The following is an 18,845-nucleotide window of genomic DNA, read 5'->3' as shown; positions in this document are numbered from 1 at the left end:
ATGTTGTTTCTTTGGTTTTATTCCATGACTACAAAACCTGTATCTTCAGCTCTGTCATCTCCCCTAATCTAGAGAGGCTCATATTCAGTTGCCTGATAGGTATCTAGGATATCCAAGTTAACTTCGACACGTTTTCTTGTCATCAGATAGACTCCTCCTTCAAGGTTCCATATGTGAATAACTAGTGCCAGAATCACTTGGTCACCCAAGCTGCACACACCCCTCTTCCTTACTTCCTTTCTCCTATTAAGGACCCATCAAACACTGCCCATTTGATCTCCTAAATTTTTCCCACATAGACATCTCTTCTACCTTCCTCGACTTATTAATGCTCTGGTTTTAAACAGTTTATTACTCTTCTCTTCATTTCCCAGACTTTAATTTGCTTCCCCTTTGTTTAGGCAAGATAAGCAGGAGGAAATTTCCTCTGCAGAGATTTAGCAGGTATAAACTTAGCATAAACTCCTCTTTTGCAATCCCTTGCTACCTTCTAGCTGCTCAAAGAAAGAAACCTAACAATAAGCTGACAACTTATTTAAAATAGAAAAAAAAAAATTGAAGAAAGGAGTCATAAAAAATATTTTAGAGTCTTTTCTTCTCTCTTTTATATGATACGTTTGAGAATTCACTGGAGGTGCTGTTTCATTCACTGAACCTGGCAGTTTCAACCCTCAGGCACAAAGGAAATGGTAAAGTCTGGAGATGTCTAGAGGGTTATGTTTTGCTTTTTCTTTTCCGTTTCCTCATTTTTGGTCAAGTTCAGCCAGGGGAGAAAATATAAAAATCTAATATTTAAAATATCACTTATAGACTTGATAACAAAATATTTAGCTGTACATCTTATATTCCAAGGATTTTCTTCTCTAATATTTAATTATTCATTGCCTTGTAGAATCATTCCACATGCTTCTAAGGTAAAATAGACTCTCACAGAGCAATGTGTGCATATGCACCCGCTCATGTGTGCATGTGCACGCACACACGCACACACGCACACACGCACACACACACACACACACACACACACACACACAGTGACAGAGTAACATCCTGAATGAGCAACACAGTACCTTACACATTTTCTAAGAGACAATGTGGGGATCTTTGAAGCACAGTAATACTTTAATACTGAATGTAACATATCTTGGAAAAGTTGCTACATAACCACCATTAAATTGCAAACCAGTTAGAAAACATCCATTTGCATAACCGTAGAGGAAAGAATAATTTATACTTTAACATTGTCACTTGTTTATCTCTCAAGGTAAGGGACACCCAGGTGTTGCTTGTCTCTTTATGGTTATAGTAAATACGACTTGATATGCTTTGCTAGAGGGATGCTTGATAAGGGGCCCTTGGCAAAAGGTTTATTTTTAATCATGGGGTAGCAAGAACATAGATGCTATTTTTATTTAATTGAACTATGTGAAACAACTTATTATAAATAGAAATGTATATTTAGGAAGGTCAGAGTAAACAATGAAAACAATATAAATAATATAGTGGAGACTGCTGATTGCTCCCCCAGTACAATCTGGTTTTCTCTTCTTCCTCGGCATGTGGTTGCCTGTTGTTAGATGTAACATTTCCCAGTTTCTCTTATGGCTGGTTTTGGCTATATAATTAGGTTATCACAAATGAAATGTGAGCAGAATGGAAACCCTACCTCGAACTTCTTTTCTTTTGCTCTCCAACACATCAAGACAAAGCCACACCTGCGATCAGTTGTGACCATGTAGAAGAGGCTACTACTCTAAGGGATGGCAGAACAACGAAATGGAATAATGAGACTCTTAGACTCTATTTGAGACTGGGAGCAGTTGAGCCATTGTAAGAGAGAATACTGCAAAAGTACACCCTTTGGGAGGAGACAGGATTATCTCTACAATATAATGGCAGCCATGAAGAGAGTAGGCTAGTCAGAGATGCTCCATGGGAAGAAGCATGGCTCCTGGAAGAACACAAATGCATTTTTCAATAAAAAACTCATAATTTCCATTTCTTTGTTCTTATTCAAACCAACGTGCATATGTTGGTACTTATTTTCTCACACATATCCTTTCATTCCCTTCCTCTATGCATATCGGCTGGTAGTATAAAATTATAGTTATAAATCTACAATTTGCATCTTTACTAATCACATATATATTTCCAGATGAAATCTTATAAACAAGTGTGTTCTTCCTAATAGCTATACAACAACTCTATATGGACTCTATCCTGAAACCATACACAAAAATAAATTCCATATAAATTCAAAATCTAAATTGAAAATTAAACCAAAGCAAAACCAAAACAAAACCTCAGTGTGAGAGAGGTCTTCACATGCCACAGTGGAAAAGAGACATCTTGATAAGAAGAAGAAAACCCAGTAGAAAAATGGGCAAATGATCTATGACAAGCAAGTCTCAGAGAAGATGATAGATAAGTGATTAATATGAAAAGATGTGCTATCACAGTAGTAGACAGAAAGATGCAACTTGAAACGAGATATCAATTTTTATTATTCAGATTGATAACATAAAAGATGAACATTATTTATATCTGCTAGTGGGACTGTGAATTGCTATCACTTTTTTGGAAAATAATCTGTCAGTACAGCAACTATTAAAATTTACAATGTTCATCGTTAACTCAGCAATCATACTTTTAGAAAATTATCTTAGAGAAGTACAAACAAAATGTTTTTTTAAAAAAATATGAAAAAGAAGGCTTTCTGAAGTACTTTTTATAAAGCAGTAAGAGAGAAAAAAAAGTGAAATGTTTATCAATAGGGCAGAACTGACAAAGTGCTGGAGAGAACTTGATTAAGATTTTCACTTCTTTAAAATGGCCTTTGGTTATATTCTAGCATCTTAAAACATTTAGTTAAAAGCCATAGACGAATGTCATGAGTGCAAAAGGTAATAAAGGAATTTGTGCAAAGCACGCTGGGAGAAGAGCAGTGAAAGGAGGGCAAATATGATATGCTGGGCTTTACAACAAAGTGAGTTTGACAGAGAAAGGCTCATTGTGGTGACCAGAAAACCACTGAGAAAATTCTGTAGAACATGTAGACATTCTCTAGGAGAAACTCTGAAATTATGTAAATGGTAAAGTTAAGTCATTGAAATTTTATGTATTAAAAAAAAAATGTGACTTTATTTGGAAGTCACAATACACTGATCATCTTGGAGTATCTGGGTTACATCTGATATGACCGAATGTCTTTATTGATCTACCAACATTTCAATGCAGTAGAATCCCAGAAGAATTCTTGGAAAACTCTTGGAATACAAGAGGAATTTGACAAGTGTGAACTTCAGAAGAGTAATATGACCAGATTAAGATTTTAGAAATATCACCCTGTAGCAACCTAGGAAATAGATCTAAGAAAGGAGACAACTTTTGAAATGGTAGGATCATACCAAAAGTCAGTGCAAAAGCAGTGTCAGCATAGACGGAAAGAAAGAAGACAGATCTGAGAAATGAGAGATGGAATGCCTAGCGAAATGGCGGACTTAGGACTGCTTTCAATGCTCTTGCTTCAGTGCCTGAGCAGATGATTCATAAATTCTGGGAATTCATGAGAAAGAGTAGATCTTAGAGAATCATCTTATCCATAGAAGTTAGCTTTTTAGAGACACTTGTGATACGTCAGCTGCCTGACTCTTAATGCATAACAATGGAAACCGAATCTTCAATATTAAATTATAGCAAATGAGTTTTCTCTCTAAAGGGCATGAATGTGACACTCTTAGCAGGACATAATGTTAGAATAAAGTACTCTAGTAATTATATTTCATTTGATTTCTCCAACTGTAATTGGTTTCTTTCTTCTCATTCAGCACATAGAATTAAGTAATTTTTCAAAGACATTGACTAAATCTAGGAAAGTATGTCTACATCCAACCTTCCCTTTCTAATGCTTCTGAAAATTAGATATCTTAACACCACACTTAAAACACCTAAACCATGGTAATAACCTTACGGTATATTATGCCTGTGCATAGTCTTTCTGAGCAAATTACTAAAAATTTGGTGTGAAAATGAAGGAATAAAAATGCTAAATATGGGGACAGGAGATGCCTTTTTTTTCCATGTCATCTATCACAACTCAACTTTTAACCCAAGAGCCCCTGATGACTGTAATCCTAGGGTATGTGCATTGAATTCTGCAAAACATGTAAGGAGTAGAAATAACATGTACAGAGCACAAAAAAATCATATAAAAATCTGGCCTTTTCTTACACTATCAAGCCAACCTCTTGTTTTACCTTTTAAAGTCAAAATACATGATTAGAAACCCTAAAAGTCAGCACTGCCTCTGGAAAGGTCATGGCTTAGCATTTTGACTTTCAAGGAGCTGTTTTTGCTTTCGGCCATCCAATACTTCAAACTGAAATTCTCATCATGATACTATGAAGATTTTAAGGATTTAAAATTTAAGGATTTTATAGCTTATGTTTTTGTTATTATACTTCTCACATAGCCATCATGCTGGGTATTACTTTTTGTTTGATTTAGTTTCAGAGTATTTATTGTGCTCAAGTCATTACTTAGTTTGGCTAAAAGCACATAAAATTCAAAACTGGGTTTGCTATTTTGTGAATTAGTTATCTTCCGCAACACCATAGCTAATAATTTAAACAGTAGTATTATAAAGCTAATAAAAGCAATAATAATTATAGTGACATTCACCAAATGCTCACTGTGTGTCGTTCAATCTTTTCAATTAATTCTCACACCAACTCTATGCAATAGATATGAAGAAATAGAGTTGTTAATTTGTACAAGGTACTACAACATTTAAGTGGCTGAACCAGAATAAAAGCAAACGTTTCACTGAGTTTTGTAAAATAGTTAGAGCACAAGTGACCAGAATAATACAAGTTAGGAAGTATTCATAAAGAAGTAATCCAAAGGCTCATTATTATCAGTTCCATTTTAAAAACTGAGAAGATGATGCTGACGATGGCTAACCTTCACTGTGCCCTTATTATGTTTCAGGCACTATTTTAAATGTTTAAAATCCATTAACTCCTTGTATTCTCAAATGATTTTATGATTTAACTACTATCAATGCCCCACTTGACAGATGAGGAAATTTAAAGATGGAAAGGTTAAGTAACATAGTAAGTGGTTTAGCTGGAACTGATCAACTAATGGAAGCAAAGTCAATTGAGAACAGAATGCTAACGTTTTTACTAGTGGTCCACAATCTTAGTGCACATTAGAATCACCTAGGGAGCTTTAAAGCCTAGAATGACAGGCTCCGTCTTTGACCAACTGAAATCAGAGAGTCTGGTGAGACCCAGGGCTTGGTATGTTTCAAAAGCTCTCAGGTGATTCTAATGCAGTGAGGGCTGTGAACTACTGTATTATACAAAGGCAAGACTACTATTTTCATTCTCAACAAATAACATTTGGACTCAAGTTCAATGATAGGAGGTAGATTAAAAAATCTACCTCTTAGTAAATAATGGAATTATACCATTATTGCTTTGCTGTGAAAGAAAATTTATTAGCATCGATTGTGAGCAAGGAAATTATAGATAACTTAAGACAGAGAGTCCCAGAGTGAATGTAGAATCTTGGGTTTATTTAATGAATGTCAAAGCCGACTTTCTTATCAGTTTTAATTGGATAGTAAATTTACCCTACTGTTTCTAGAAACAGTTCAGGAATACCATGTTAGGAGAGGGCTTGCAGGATCTTGTTTTAATTGAGTTCAAACAGATGGTTAATCTCTAAAATGTTAAATTTTCTCTGTGGGTTCTATTTTTCATGGCACTTTGATAGACACAGGACAATATTTCAAGGCATAAGAAACATTCCTCTTAATTCAAGTGAATACACACCACTATTTTTCCTACTGTTTTATGAGTATGGTTTCAAACAACAAATGAACCCCCGAAGAGAAGTCGAAGATGTAAAATGGTTTGTATTGCAATGGAAACTGTCTGTGATCACAATGAAAAAACTATGTCCTCTCTCTGGGGCAAATAAAGAGGCTATGAGAAAAAGGTAAGGTAGATAAAGGATAATGCTTGGTAAACCTTGTCTGTTGAGGGAAGTGAGGACAACTGCTGATTCCAATAAGAAATTTGCTCAAAGGCATAGTACATATAACCACATTCCCTGATTCCTCCCCTCCCCTATCTTGTTTAAGGATTCGTCAATCAAGGGAACTTATGGAAGAACTAATAGCAAACACAAATTGTGAAGTAGGGTAAAATTGAGTGCTCTTCTTCAATGATGGAGTGTAGATTCAATGACCCCATTCTAAATAAAATATCACAGCCAAATCCCCATGCAATCCACACTCTGGCCCTTGCTTCCTTACCCAACAGACTCAACTCACTATCAGGCTAGTCACACTGAAGGCAAAAAGTCTGGAAAAAGATATTCTCCCTGGAAAGCGTGCATACTAGTTTAGCCAATTCGCTTTTTTCATCTTTAAAATTATTCCTTAACCACAGTCAGTACAGGCTATTTCTCTTTTAGAGACTATGGCTTTTCTCTCATTCTTATGGTTGACACGAAACCACTGACTCACAGGGCTGTGGTTTGTCATATTAAGTCTTTGGCACACTTTCCCTCTCACTACAGGTGCCTCACCAATTGTTTCTGCCATTTCCTCCTTCACTGATGTTTTCCTCCTATTGTGATTCCAAATATCAAAATAGGTCATCCACAGACAATAATAGCACAGGGAAATGAATGATAAGATCTAGTCTTTTTTTCTCTCTCACAAAATTGACTAATAGGGAGGAAACTTTTTGGCTCATTATTCATATCCTAATTTTTTTCACATACTCTTATTATTTTCAGCATTGCAATATTTCTGTCTTTGTTTTTTAAAGAAATCTTATATGGAATAAATTATCTGTTGATAGGAAAGTTTGCCCATTGGGGGTTAATTTTTTTGAAATTCATTGGCAAATTTTCAATGAAGTCTCAGTGAATTAACAAAATTAGCGTCTACCTTTTTAGTTTGTGTTTTCCAGAGATATAAGTACTGTGAAGTAGTCATATTATCAGGACAAGTAAAAAAGTTTAAGGGCTATATTGCTTTTCTAGATACTAATAAATAATGTATTTTATTTGGAATATACAGCTCTATAGCAGTTGTCCCAAAGGTTTATATCTGTTTATTCGATTAGATTCGTTGTCCCTTCTACCTTATGCTGAGTTGCAGAATCTGAATGTATGAACACTGAACAAGAAACTCAACTTATCTGAGTGATTTTGAATTTCACCAGAGCATGAATTCATTAAAAATTTGATAGAGTTCCCAGTTCACTGTGATCACTGTCTCTTGATACCCAAGTAGAGAGAGACTGAGAGAACCAAAAGACCCGAATGCCTGTCAGAAGTAGGGAGAGATTTTAATGTTCTACATTCAGTGAGAGTTAAAAATCAACATTATTGATGAGAATCTCTTAAAAATCACTCAAATTGCTCTTGAAGTAAACTATAGAAGAGCCACTTAATGTGTTCTTGGCAGTCAGTTTTAGTGCATTTTAGTTTTATTTCCGGCATTATAAAAGATCACTGTGTTGTGCTAGGCAGCCCATGTTGTGGTTGGCTGGCATTTCAGGCCAAGTTTTATTGGGGGAAGGGAGGATGTACACAACATGTTTAAAACACTAGAACCACACTCAGTGCTGCATGATGTCCACACTCTGAAAGGACAGGAAGCCAGCGAAGACTGTGAGGACAGAATACTCACATGAATTCTTTCACTTTAACTGAGCACCTACTATCTTCCAGGCATACTCCATGTGCTGGGGGAAAGTAAAGTACAGAGAACCAAGTCCCTGCCAACACAGACTCATGTTCTAGAGAGTGAAGACAGATAATACAAATATGTAAGGAAACATATAGACCGTAGATGGTGATAGGCACCAGGGAGAAAAAGTACAGCAGGATAAAGAGTTAAGGCACTTTGCACATTCAGGGATGTTTCATATAGGGGAGTAAGGGAAGTCTTACTCATACAAGGGGCTATTTAGCAGGTGTTCAAGATAGTGCCTGAACAAGCCATGCTGCTATTTGGAGGAAAAATACGGCAGCTGGAGGAAAGAATGAGTAGAAGTGCCCTGAGGAAGAAGGAAGCATACTTGAGCCTGAAATGGGTAACACTAATCTATTCACTGCCTGGCACATGGAATTGACTACTTTATTTCCTCCATGTTAAGAACATACAGACAAATTCCTATAAGGTAAATAATTTAGCATTTCCTATGCGCCAGACAGCATTCTAAGTACTTTACATGTTTATTTCCCTTAACAAACCTTCTGAGGTAGTTATTATTACCTCCATTTACAGGGTGAGCAAATGAAGTTTTGCAATATTAAGCTACATGCCCAAGACCCTAGAGGCAGAGGTAAGTGGAGCCTGGTTTAGTCCCCAAGCCATTGGATTCCAGAACCTAAAATGCTAAGCTATATTGCCTACCAGGGAATGTGAACATGACATGATTCCACTGCACAGACTGCTCTTCACAAACTGATGAGGTCATTGAGGAGTGCTATTTACAGCAACAGCTGGTAAACAGACAAATCCTATGTGCCATGCATGTCTCTATACATTCAGGAAGACAAATCCCAAAGTTTTTTGGTAAAATACCATGCTGAAAGTAGATACCTTTTTTTACTGCTGCCATATCATGAGCAGAACACAGCTTATGCCTAAACATTTAATAAATTTTCATACTATTGATGTATGCAAAATATAGATTCATGATTAAGATTCACACTTTTGAGAAATAGCGTTAAAGGCCCAATGACAGCTATTCCTAAAAATGTATTAAAATGAAAACTTGCTATATATTTGAAGGTGCTGTCTACATTATATATCAAGGATCATTTAGCATTATGCACTGTTATTTTATCAAAACATTTAGTTCAAAATAGGCTTTCGAAACTTGCAACGATGAATTGTCCTTTGATTGTCAAACTTCAGTGACAGTGTATATCATGTTTGTCACTATCCCTGCCTTCACTAGGGATCCTGACTGGTTCTGAGGCTACTGCCAAAACCCATCTGGCACAACTGTGGTTATTCCAGAAGCTAGCATGTTCTAGCACACTTTAAGTGCTAGAGGATTCACATGTTTGAGGATGTAATGGATTTCTATTAAAACAGAGTTGAACATTCGAATCAAGTTTTAAAAAGAATTGAGTTGTATAATATCTTCATGCTATATTTCCTATTATAGAAACACCTTTACCATATCCAGCAACTTCACTTTAGATATATGGGAGAATTATTAGGATCGGATAAATTAAGGACTAAAAGATCAATTACGAATTACTCAATAAAAGCATTTTGCTATAATACTCTATTAATAAAATTTAATTAAACAGTTTAGAAAAATTATAATCAATTTATCATATTTCTAAGTTGGTTATTTTTTTTCTTCTCAAGGAATTTTTTTAAAGGAGAATATTATTTTATTTACACGTAGAGGAATTTTAGATTCTTGTGTATTTAAACATTTCTACAGGACACAAAATCACAACAACCTTGATATATGTGAACTTCTCCCAAATATACCTTTAGCTCATATTAAACATATATAGTAGAAATAAGATAAAATCTGATACGATGCACCCGGATCGTTTTGCCGTAACTTTTATATAAAGAACATAAATTCAGTATTAGTAAAACTTCCCAAAGAAAATGCCATGTAAGTAAAAACCTACTGTCTAAAGTACCTGGCCTCCCAAATCCTAAACCAACATTTCATTAAATTTTGCTTGCTTCAGTTTTTCTAAGGGCTTAAAGAAAAAGAAATAAATTATCTTTATTAGAAAATGAGAAGCATATTTACTGTGACTATATGAGTCAGTCCAAGGCAAAGTAATCAATACATTTCAAGCAATACAAAATAATAACTTTTTGCTATGTTTCTTAAAGTCCCTAAATAATCTCTGAAGATATAACATGGCAAGGTGATTGAGTTCATACATTTTTAGGCAATGTTGTTTTATAAACTGTGGAAGATGCAAACTTTCAAGACTCATAACCTAGATAAAATGCTCATGAAAAAAATGAAGGAACAATAAAATGCTAAGGCAGCGTCTGCTACATCTCTGACAGGGCAGGGATCACAACAGCCTTGTTCCTCATTATATTCCCAGTGTCTAATTTAGAAACTGACATATATTAGGCACTCTGCTTCTCTGGCTTTAAAGTCTGTGACATTTCACTTTTCCAGTGTTTCTCCAACTGGGATCTACAGATCATGTCAGGTGAGGTGGGGTGGATTTAAGCATATGTTCAAGAGTGTGTGAATTAATCTCAAGAATTAGTCAATTCTGAAAAATAGCACTTCACAAAATTATTAATATACAAATATTCTAAGCAATTTGAGTCACCACATTTTAAACAAGAACCATCCCTTGATTTCAGTGCCTCGGGTTTTATTTGTGATCATTATTGAATTTTTGGTAGGTAATCTTATATAAGAAGCAGGGAGTAAACAGTACAGGTTCTAAAACCAGACTACCTAGATTTGTATTCTGACTCTACCTCCAGCTGTCAAATACAGAACGAATATATATTCTTGCCTCAGTTTCCCCATATGTAAATATGGTGTAGAATTTAACTTTTAATGTTTAAATAATGTGAATGTTGTTAGGTTGACATTTTCTAATATAAAAAGATAATTTTCTGGCATCTGACATTATCATGTTTAATACCTCAAAGTTATAAAGACAAAAATGTTTTAGGTAATAATTCAAAATAGACATGCACATGGAAATGTGGACTTATAATAGCTAGCAACTTGTAACCTTCTTAACATTATTATTCTCTTTTAGGTGAAAGCTCTCCTTTTTTTATATCATTGAGTGTATGTGAAAAAGTTTCCTAACTTCCAAACACGGAGACACAGTTTATATAAATTCAAACACAAATAATGCATTTAAAGCAGTGATATGTACTTTAGTGCTTAGGGTGTAATCCATCATCCGTTCATCCTAAAAGTTCCCTACAAGTAGGAAATGCTTGTGAGCAAGTTACTTTTCAAATAAAATCTATATAATGATTAAGTCACCATTTCAAAGTTTCTCTTCTCACAAGATCTCTAATGGCATCTTATTTGCCTTCTTTAACTTGCCATTTACTCTTTAAAAGGGCAATGTGTATATTTTGTAAAGCTGCGTTTCTGGGAGCTATTTCAGTAGAGATTATTTAAGAAAGTGACACATCAAGAAATGAAGATGAAAACATAGGGATAAGAAGACTGGTCAAATATAAATATCCTATCTTAAGAAATGAAATTCTCTTTAATTATAATTTTAAATGTAACCACAATGCAGATTCAGGATGACATAAAACTCTAAATACTGTACCACAATATCCATTTTTTGGCACTTGATATTTAAGGAAATACAGCTGGTTATAAGAAAATGACTGAAAAACTTTGTAGCATACACATTTTCCCCCCTTCTTAAAAGCATAACTGTTTTCATTTCTCTTCTAGGGCTTGTTAGCAAAGTTAATGTTACAGCAATATATTTAATCGAATTCTTCTGGAGTGGTAAAGAGAAGCTCTTGATTCTGACATTATCGGTGATACAAAGTTTAACATCATAACAATTCAGTCTGGAAGAATAATGTCATCAAGGATGAAAAACACTCTCCTTGACCAAGGGAGACAGGCTGCTGCTCTAGACTGTCTTTTTGACTAGGCCTTGTCCTTGGGCCTTGTCTGAGGCCTACCTAATCCAGCAGCAGCAGGAATTCCGGTAAACTATTTTAGTGAGAATCATCCAACCCCAGTGATATCCAATTATCCTTTATATCTGATCAAATTCCTCATCTCCCATGCTCATTGGCTGTTTTCGCTATATTTTAGGTGGAACGAATCTCCCCTATTGTGGTATTCTTGACATCTATTGTGACAGTCCCTACCATTTAAAAAAAGTGTCAGAATAATTTTTTTCCTTAACAAAGATATAGAACTTTCAAAAGAAATCAATCTACTAATTTATTAATTTTTCAGATTCTGCCCAACTTTTATTTGTATTGAGGGAAAAGTAGTAATATAACTTTATCTGTAGATATAACTGTGGGTTTGGATAGATAATGAGAAGTGAGGAGTAGAGGAAAGAAAAAAAGAGAGAGTGGAATGTTATAGGAAAGTTAAAAGCGGGAAGAAAAATTTATACACAAACAAAACTTTTTGTTAATGTTTCAATGTGTATTTAGGAAAATATGTGGCCTCATAAGGCCTACTGAGGATCAGAAAGATAAATGCTTAAAAGCGTAATAGAAATAGAAGAGGTCAGAAGTGGAAATAACCGAGGATTATGAAGAATGTGGTAACTAGGGGTGGAGGACGGGCCCATCCTTCTGATGGTGGCAACTACTAGTATACCCTAGCTCAGGCATCCCCAACTCCCACGCCAGGACCAGTATTGATCCGAGGTCTGTTAGAAACTGGGCCATACAGAAGGAGGTGAGCAGCAGGCCAGCGAGCAAAGCTTCATCTGTATTTACAGCCGCTCCCTAGCACTAGCATCACCGCCTCAGCCTCAGCTCCACCTTAGATTATCAGGCACTAGATTCTCATAGGAGCACAGATCCCTGGTGCCAGAAAGGTTGGGGACTGCTGCCCTAGCTGATACTTCCAGTATGCTTACATTAGCTGAGTTTTCAAAGAAACCAGGAATCTAGTTTCTCTGGAGGAGAAGGGACTAAATGTAATTTTAGTGTGTGGTCCCACAATTCAAACAATTATAGCAATAAATCCATGCAAAGGATACCCCCACAAAGAAATCTGAGTAAAAATAAACATGCTTGGAAACAGACTACATAATTAAGTGGAATTTCCCAGAGGATTCAGTGTTTCTCAATCTAAAGTACTCAAGCTGATTTTCTTTATACTCCAGAGCCACTTGAGTTCCTGCCCATGCCCCAAATCCCCCCATTCCCCATTCTTTTCTGGTTATGAATCTAAAACACACACAATGCATACACACATTTTCAAAAAATACTGTTTAAAAATGATTGCATGTGGATGGTGGTGAATATCAACAGCCCAAGGATGAAAAAACTATAAATTCGGCTGACTTCACCCCAATTCTCTGATCCCAGTCTAGGGGACACTGGCCCACATCAACAGTTAGTAAATAAGTGGACTGTATTAACCATTTTTGTCTTCTAAGCATGACAGCTTAAACAAGATGATAAACAGAAGAAAAACAGTAACCACTTCAGAAATACATTTTTTTCTGATTTACCCAACATTTTCAAAATAGAAGTACAACACAAAGCAACTACAATGTAAGCAGAGAAAAGTGAATGCACTAAAAACTAGACTTTGTAACCTGTTAGGAGAAAAGAGCAGCAACTTTTAAGTAATTCAGATTAAAAAAACAAAACAAAACAAAACAAAACACTATAGTGGAAAGGAGTTTAAAGACGGATATAAGTGTGATGATACTAAAATTAATCCTGGCATAACTGAAACTCTTGGGGAAGTGAGCATCTATCTTGCTGAAATTAGACAAGAATTAAATATTTGATTTCTACTGATGTGTACATAAATATATATGATATCAATGTAATGAAGCCTGTTCATGAACTAAAAAGAATAAGCATTTGTTAACTTAATTTGGGTATGTGCGAATAAACAGAAGTCTTATTTCAATGATATCTTTGGGCATATTTAATAAAACTAGGTAAAATGTGGGGGAAACTATGGCAATTTCAATTGATTAAAGCTATTCTGGGTTTTTCAACTTACCTCACTCCATTTTCTAACTGTAAAATATAGAGATGTATTTGAAACCGAAATAACAAGTGATAGTGGGAAATATATGTGCAATATAAAAACACGTTTTACTCATAAAATCAATCTGGTGACTCTGGGATCCATATATTTTAATGTCTAAAAGTCAAGAGACACATGGCATGTAATTTTCCCACATCACAGAAGCTTGTGGAAAGTTTGGAAGAGGGGCCATATGGTTCTTCCTCCATTTACAAGCAGAAATGTGGTTTAACTGCTTCCCAGACAAATTATTATTAACCCTGTCTTTTTTTTTTCCCCAACAAAATGACAATCTCAGTAATTTCTCCCCCCAAAAATCCCCTGTATGGTCAAATCTGAATCTGCCCTGTTTTAAGTTATTTTTATGGTGTCTTGTTCGAATTAGAGTGGAGGAATATATTTCCCATCAGAAAACAACTAAAACTCAGAATATTTTCTATCCCTTCCATTAGATGAGCTCAAATAATTATTTACTTTTCCCTAGGTCCCAGTCTTAGTGGTTATTTTTATTTCGTAGCCACATCTCCTGACACATTTATCATAAAAAGAATGGTCCAAATTGCAAGTAATATATTGTAGAATATATGGACTATCTCATAACACAGCTGCAGTCTCTTATATAAGCTCAATTTTTGAATACCCTATTTCTCATTCTGATCTTTTGACATATAGTCATTGTTAAAGATCCCAAATTGATAACATTGGCTTTGATTTTATAGTAACGCTCTGAAATAATTTATGTTCTAAGTGCCTGGGAAAGATATAATACTCGGATGTAATTTTCTATTGGATAATCTGATCTTTGGAACACATTCTCCTTTAATTCATATATAATAAATGCACATGGAAGAATATTTATAAGATATTATACATATTAGAAATATAAAAGGAGACTACACATCTAACAAAGAAGTCAGAGAGATGAATTAAAACCAGAAGTCATCTACCAGTGACTTTAGAAATTCATTTAGAATTATCACAAAATGGCTAATGGCTTAATGCCATTTCTCACAAAAATGTACCTCTACTGGAATTTATTTATCACATATAGCTACTATAGAACAATGTCAAATTCTAACTACTGTGTGCCTCAGCACATCTAGCTGTCCATGGGTCTTTGACATTCTGCCCTCTTGCCACAGAATTAGCGGATAACTAAATCATTGTGTTAATCTCCTATCTAAGCTTATGTCCCCTGCATTTCTAAATTTTGTTTTTTCCTCCTATATCTTCACAGCTTATTTTTTTTCTTCTTCAGTCCACAGGGAAGAGATGATCCTTTAAGATCTTCGATATTTCCTTTGCTGTTCCTTCTATTGGACACATTTTTAGTCTCATATTTAAACACACACACATATCTTAACATCTATCTTTAATATTTAATAAATATATACTTTATATTTCTTTGGTATTGCCCTGTCTCTTTCATTTCCCTGCAAACTTATTTACAGAATAAGTTTACACTCTCTGCTACCAATATGCCATTTCCTTAGCACCTTAAAAAATTCTCCCTACATCACTGGTACAAAACTGAACTCTGAAAGGTAGCCAATGTCATTATATTCTCTGAAGTCAATGGATTTTCTCAGTCACCTTTTAACAGCAGTGGAAACTGCTCACCAACACTGATTTCTATGTCCTGCCATTGGCTCTTGTCTTCCTTGTCCTACATTCCAAATGTAGAGATTCACCAAGGGTTTGAAATTGCTCCCTTCTCTCCTTCTGTACATTATCTCAGAGCCTTAATGATCTTATCCACCACTTTGGTACTATCTCTTTTCTCTAAATGACTCCCACAGCCTAATCCCTAACTGTAGGCTTTCCTCCAACTGCCCACTTAACAGGAATGCCCCATGGGAAATTAGAACATCCTACCTCTCACTCAGAATCTGCTTGGTCTAAACTTAACATTTTCTTCTGGAAATAAACATCCCTCTGACTGTCCTATTTCCATTTAGGATTTTTCTTTCTTTCTTTCTTTCTTTCTTTTTTTAACAAGTTACCTGACTTCAAAATTTTGGAACACTCATTGGCCCAACTAATGTTCCTACTTGCATCCCATCAAATAGTCTGCTTATTCCCTTTGCATGATCTTTTCCATTCCACTGTGTTTCTACACTTTAGGATCTATTTGCTTTCGGTTGGTTTTCCCAAAGCTGCATTTCTCAACAATACTTATCCAAATGTGACATGCATTTCTCATTATGTCATATAAATGGCCATCCTAAATTACCTCTTTCATTATGTCATCCTACTTAATACAACTCTGGAATATAAACTCCTAATTCTTCGTATAGTAGTCTATGCTTTTCATTTGGTTTTACCTTAGTTTCCAGTTCCGTGTTTCCTTCTTCTTCCCCTCTATTTCGTAGGCATAGTTAAGTCTTTCTAAACTCAATGTTCTAGTTCATGCCTATGCCTCAATTTGCCAGAATTCTCTCTTTTATCCTTCTTCTGCTAAAATCTTCACTTGTAAAGATTCTCTAAGCTTCTCAACTCTAACTCAATGCCTTCTAGGATCAATCCAGCTGAAAGTAATTTCTCCCTTCTGTACATTTTTCTAGTATCAGCTGATAGCCCTCACAAAGTATTTATTAAATAATGTTACTTACTGTCCTGAAGTGTGAGGATTTCGATCCATGTTTTTATTTTTTTGTTTTTTTTTTCCTTCACTCACTCTCCACATTAGATAGTATATTTCTCAAGGTCAGGGTTAATTTTTCATAACTTTGAAATCCTACTGCATTTCGCATAGAGTCTTACACAAAGCTAGAACTTGATACCAAAGATAAGTTGAATGAGTTCAGACTAAAAACAATTACATCTAGAAAAATATTAGATATATGAACCTGATCATTGGCAATTACTCCCTTCTAACTCTAGAGTTTACTAAAAGTCAAGTAAAAGTGGATGACTTCATACTATGCAAATCCTCCATTCATCATATTTAAAAATTTATAAGTTAATGAGGATTTTGGCTTAATTCCCACAGAAAGAATAAAGCTATTTCATTTACATGTTCCCTCTGATTCTCAAGAGTCAGTATTTCTTGATGTGCATAGTGGGAGGGAAGACAGAGGAAAATGTTATATTTTTAAAGTAACCTCCACAGAAGGATCAATTTTATTCATAAAAATAAAAAAAACTAAAAGTGGAAAAACATAAAATGGCAATTTTGGTAAATAAATAGGATTAAAATTTTTAACAGTATAATTTTGTAATAAATATATTCCTCTAACTGTGCACTTCAATAAATGATAATTTATTGAATATCCCTAATGAAGGGACAATATCAGACTCTAAAACAAAATCATATGCAGCTGCTAATTTAGACTTATTATTTAAGCATTTGATCACTGGAATTCTTTGTATATAAAACAATCCCAAAAGTCGACAACTTTAAATTGTATAGGAAAATATGGCTTTTGTAGAATAGATAAAATAAATTCATTATGGGACATATTGAAGAAATGGAATAGGTATTTTATTAAGAGAAACATATATCTCAGAGGTAATGAACAATCTTTTTAACATGACAATAAGTGTTGTATACAAGGGTGGCAGCCATATATTTTACTCTGCCATCAAGATCTGACATGAGCAATGCTAAAATATCCAGAGTCCCTCATATACAGCTACTGACTATTGTAGTTGGGCATTTAAACAGTAGAAAGAAAGAACTATTTTAAGAAAAATAAGAGTAAGATTAGATTACCATGCAGACAACAAAAACAGAAAAGATAATGAAACTATTTAAATAGGGAATGGGAGTTGGAGTCTATTTACTATGTTCTCATATAAGCAGGTAACTGAAATGTATTAAGTTAAAGCACAGAAATAACAATGTTTTTATGACAGAAAATAAATAGCTTTGAGCAAGATAAATGTAAGATGGATGCTTTAATTTAGATCATATGCTGACTGCTAATATATCATTACATGGGCTACTGTTTAAATAGGTCTCTTCATTTCAGAATAAAAACTTATTGCATTTTATCAGTCTTGCCTTGGTGGCATCTTACTTACCTAGATTACATACAGAAAATCAAAATGCAATTCATAAAACAGACAGAAAAAGACTGTATCTGTTGATCCATCAACTGTAACATCATATACGTACTTTACTGTTAAGTATGAACAGAATATTCTAAGTCCATAAAATACTTAATTTATTATTACTCGATAAGGGAAGTATCATCCGAATAAATGCATTTTTCAAAAGCACTCTACACCATGTTTATAAAGAAACTATTAGGGGTTTCAAAAAATGGCTTTGAGTTGGAGATTAAATTTTGATTTTATAATAGGGCTAGTGATTTAAAATAAACAATCTCATAAGTCAGGCTTCAATCTTGCTGTACTTCAGTGTCTTTTTCATTCTTCATGGCAAGTAAAAAAGCTCGGATAGCTCTTTTTTCACCAATCCATTATAATATGCTGAAGAAGATGTTTTGATTGACCACTTAACAAAAAATAAAAGTGACACTCATGTAACTGGTACTCTCTCAATGAATCAAGGTAGAACTTAACATCGTCGTTTATTATGTACATTAAGAGCACTGTATGCATCGGTCAACGTAAAGGGAACAAATACAAGAAAGAAAAGTAGAAAAATTGATTCCTGTCTTCAATGAAGTTATAATAAGTTTAAAGCCACGAGTTCAAACCTTTTCCTAGAAACGCTACACAAAGGTGCCCAACTCGGGCATTTATAAAGCTGTGCCTCTGCATACCTCCCCCTGCACAGCCTAACTCCCCTTCTCCGCTCCACTTTTCTCCAAAGCACTTATCACTCTCTGACATACCATGTACTTAATCTACTTCTGCTCTATCTCCTCAGATTAGATTGTAAGCTCCTAATGGGCAGGAACTCTTTGGAGTTTTGTTCACTGCTGTGTATCCAGTGCCTGAAATAGTGCCTGGCCCTTAATAATACTCACTTATTATTTACTGAATAAACGAGAGGACCATTATTATTTTGTTTTCTTAGACTTCTGGCTTGCATTTCCTCTCTTCGATATAACTAACTGCATTTTTTTCATTAAGCTTACTCTTATGCACACAGCAGACTGG

General features: G+C 34.8%; 1 protein-coding gene across 5 annotated transcripts in view; it reads right to left on the bottom strand.

The window, feature by feature from the left end:
* Positions 1-18,845, bottom strand: part of TMTC2 (transmembrane and tetratricopeptide repeat containing 2) — a 370,372-nt gene that overhangs the window by 31,994 nt on the left and 319,533 nt on the right. Inside the window, exon 12 of one of the 5 annotated variants that reach the window (XM_023521197.1) lies at positions 17,654-18,234. The exons of the other annotated variants lie outside the window; for them this stretch is intronic. Coding sequence (XP_023376965.1) covers positions 18,154-18,234 — 81 coding nt within the window. The 3' untranslated portion in view covers positions 17,654-18,153. Of the gene's footprint in view, positions 1-17,653; positions 18,235-18,845 lie in introns of those variants that run through there. 5 annotated transcript variants of the gene reach the window in all.

Source organism: Pteropus vampyrus, unplaced genomic scaffold, assembly GCF_000151845.1.
Source record: "Pteropus vampyrus isolate Shadow unplaced genomic scaffold, Pvam_2.0 Scaffold9, whole genome shotgun sequence".
Taxonomy (NCBI): domain Eukaryota; kingdom Metazoa; phylum Chordata; class Mammalia; order Chiroptera; family Pteropodidae; genus Pteropus; species Pteropus vampyrus.
Note: the sequence above shows the minus strand (reverse complement) of the source record. Positions and strands in the feature narration are given on the sequence as shown.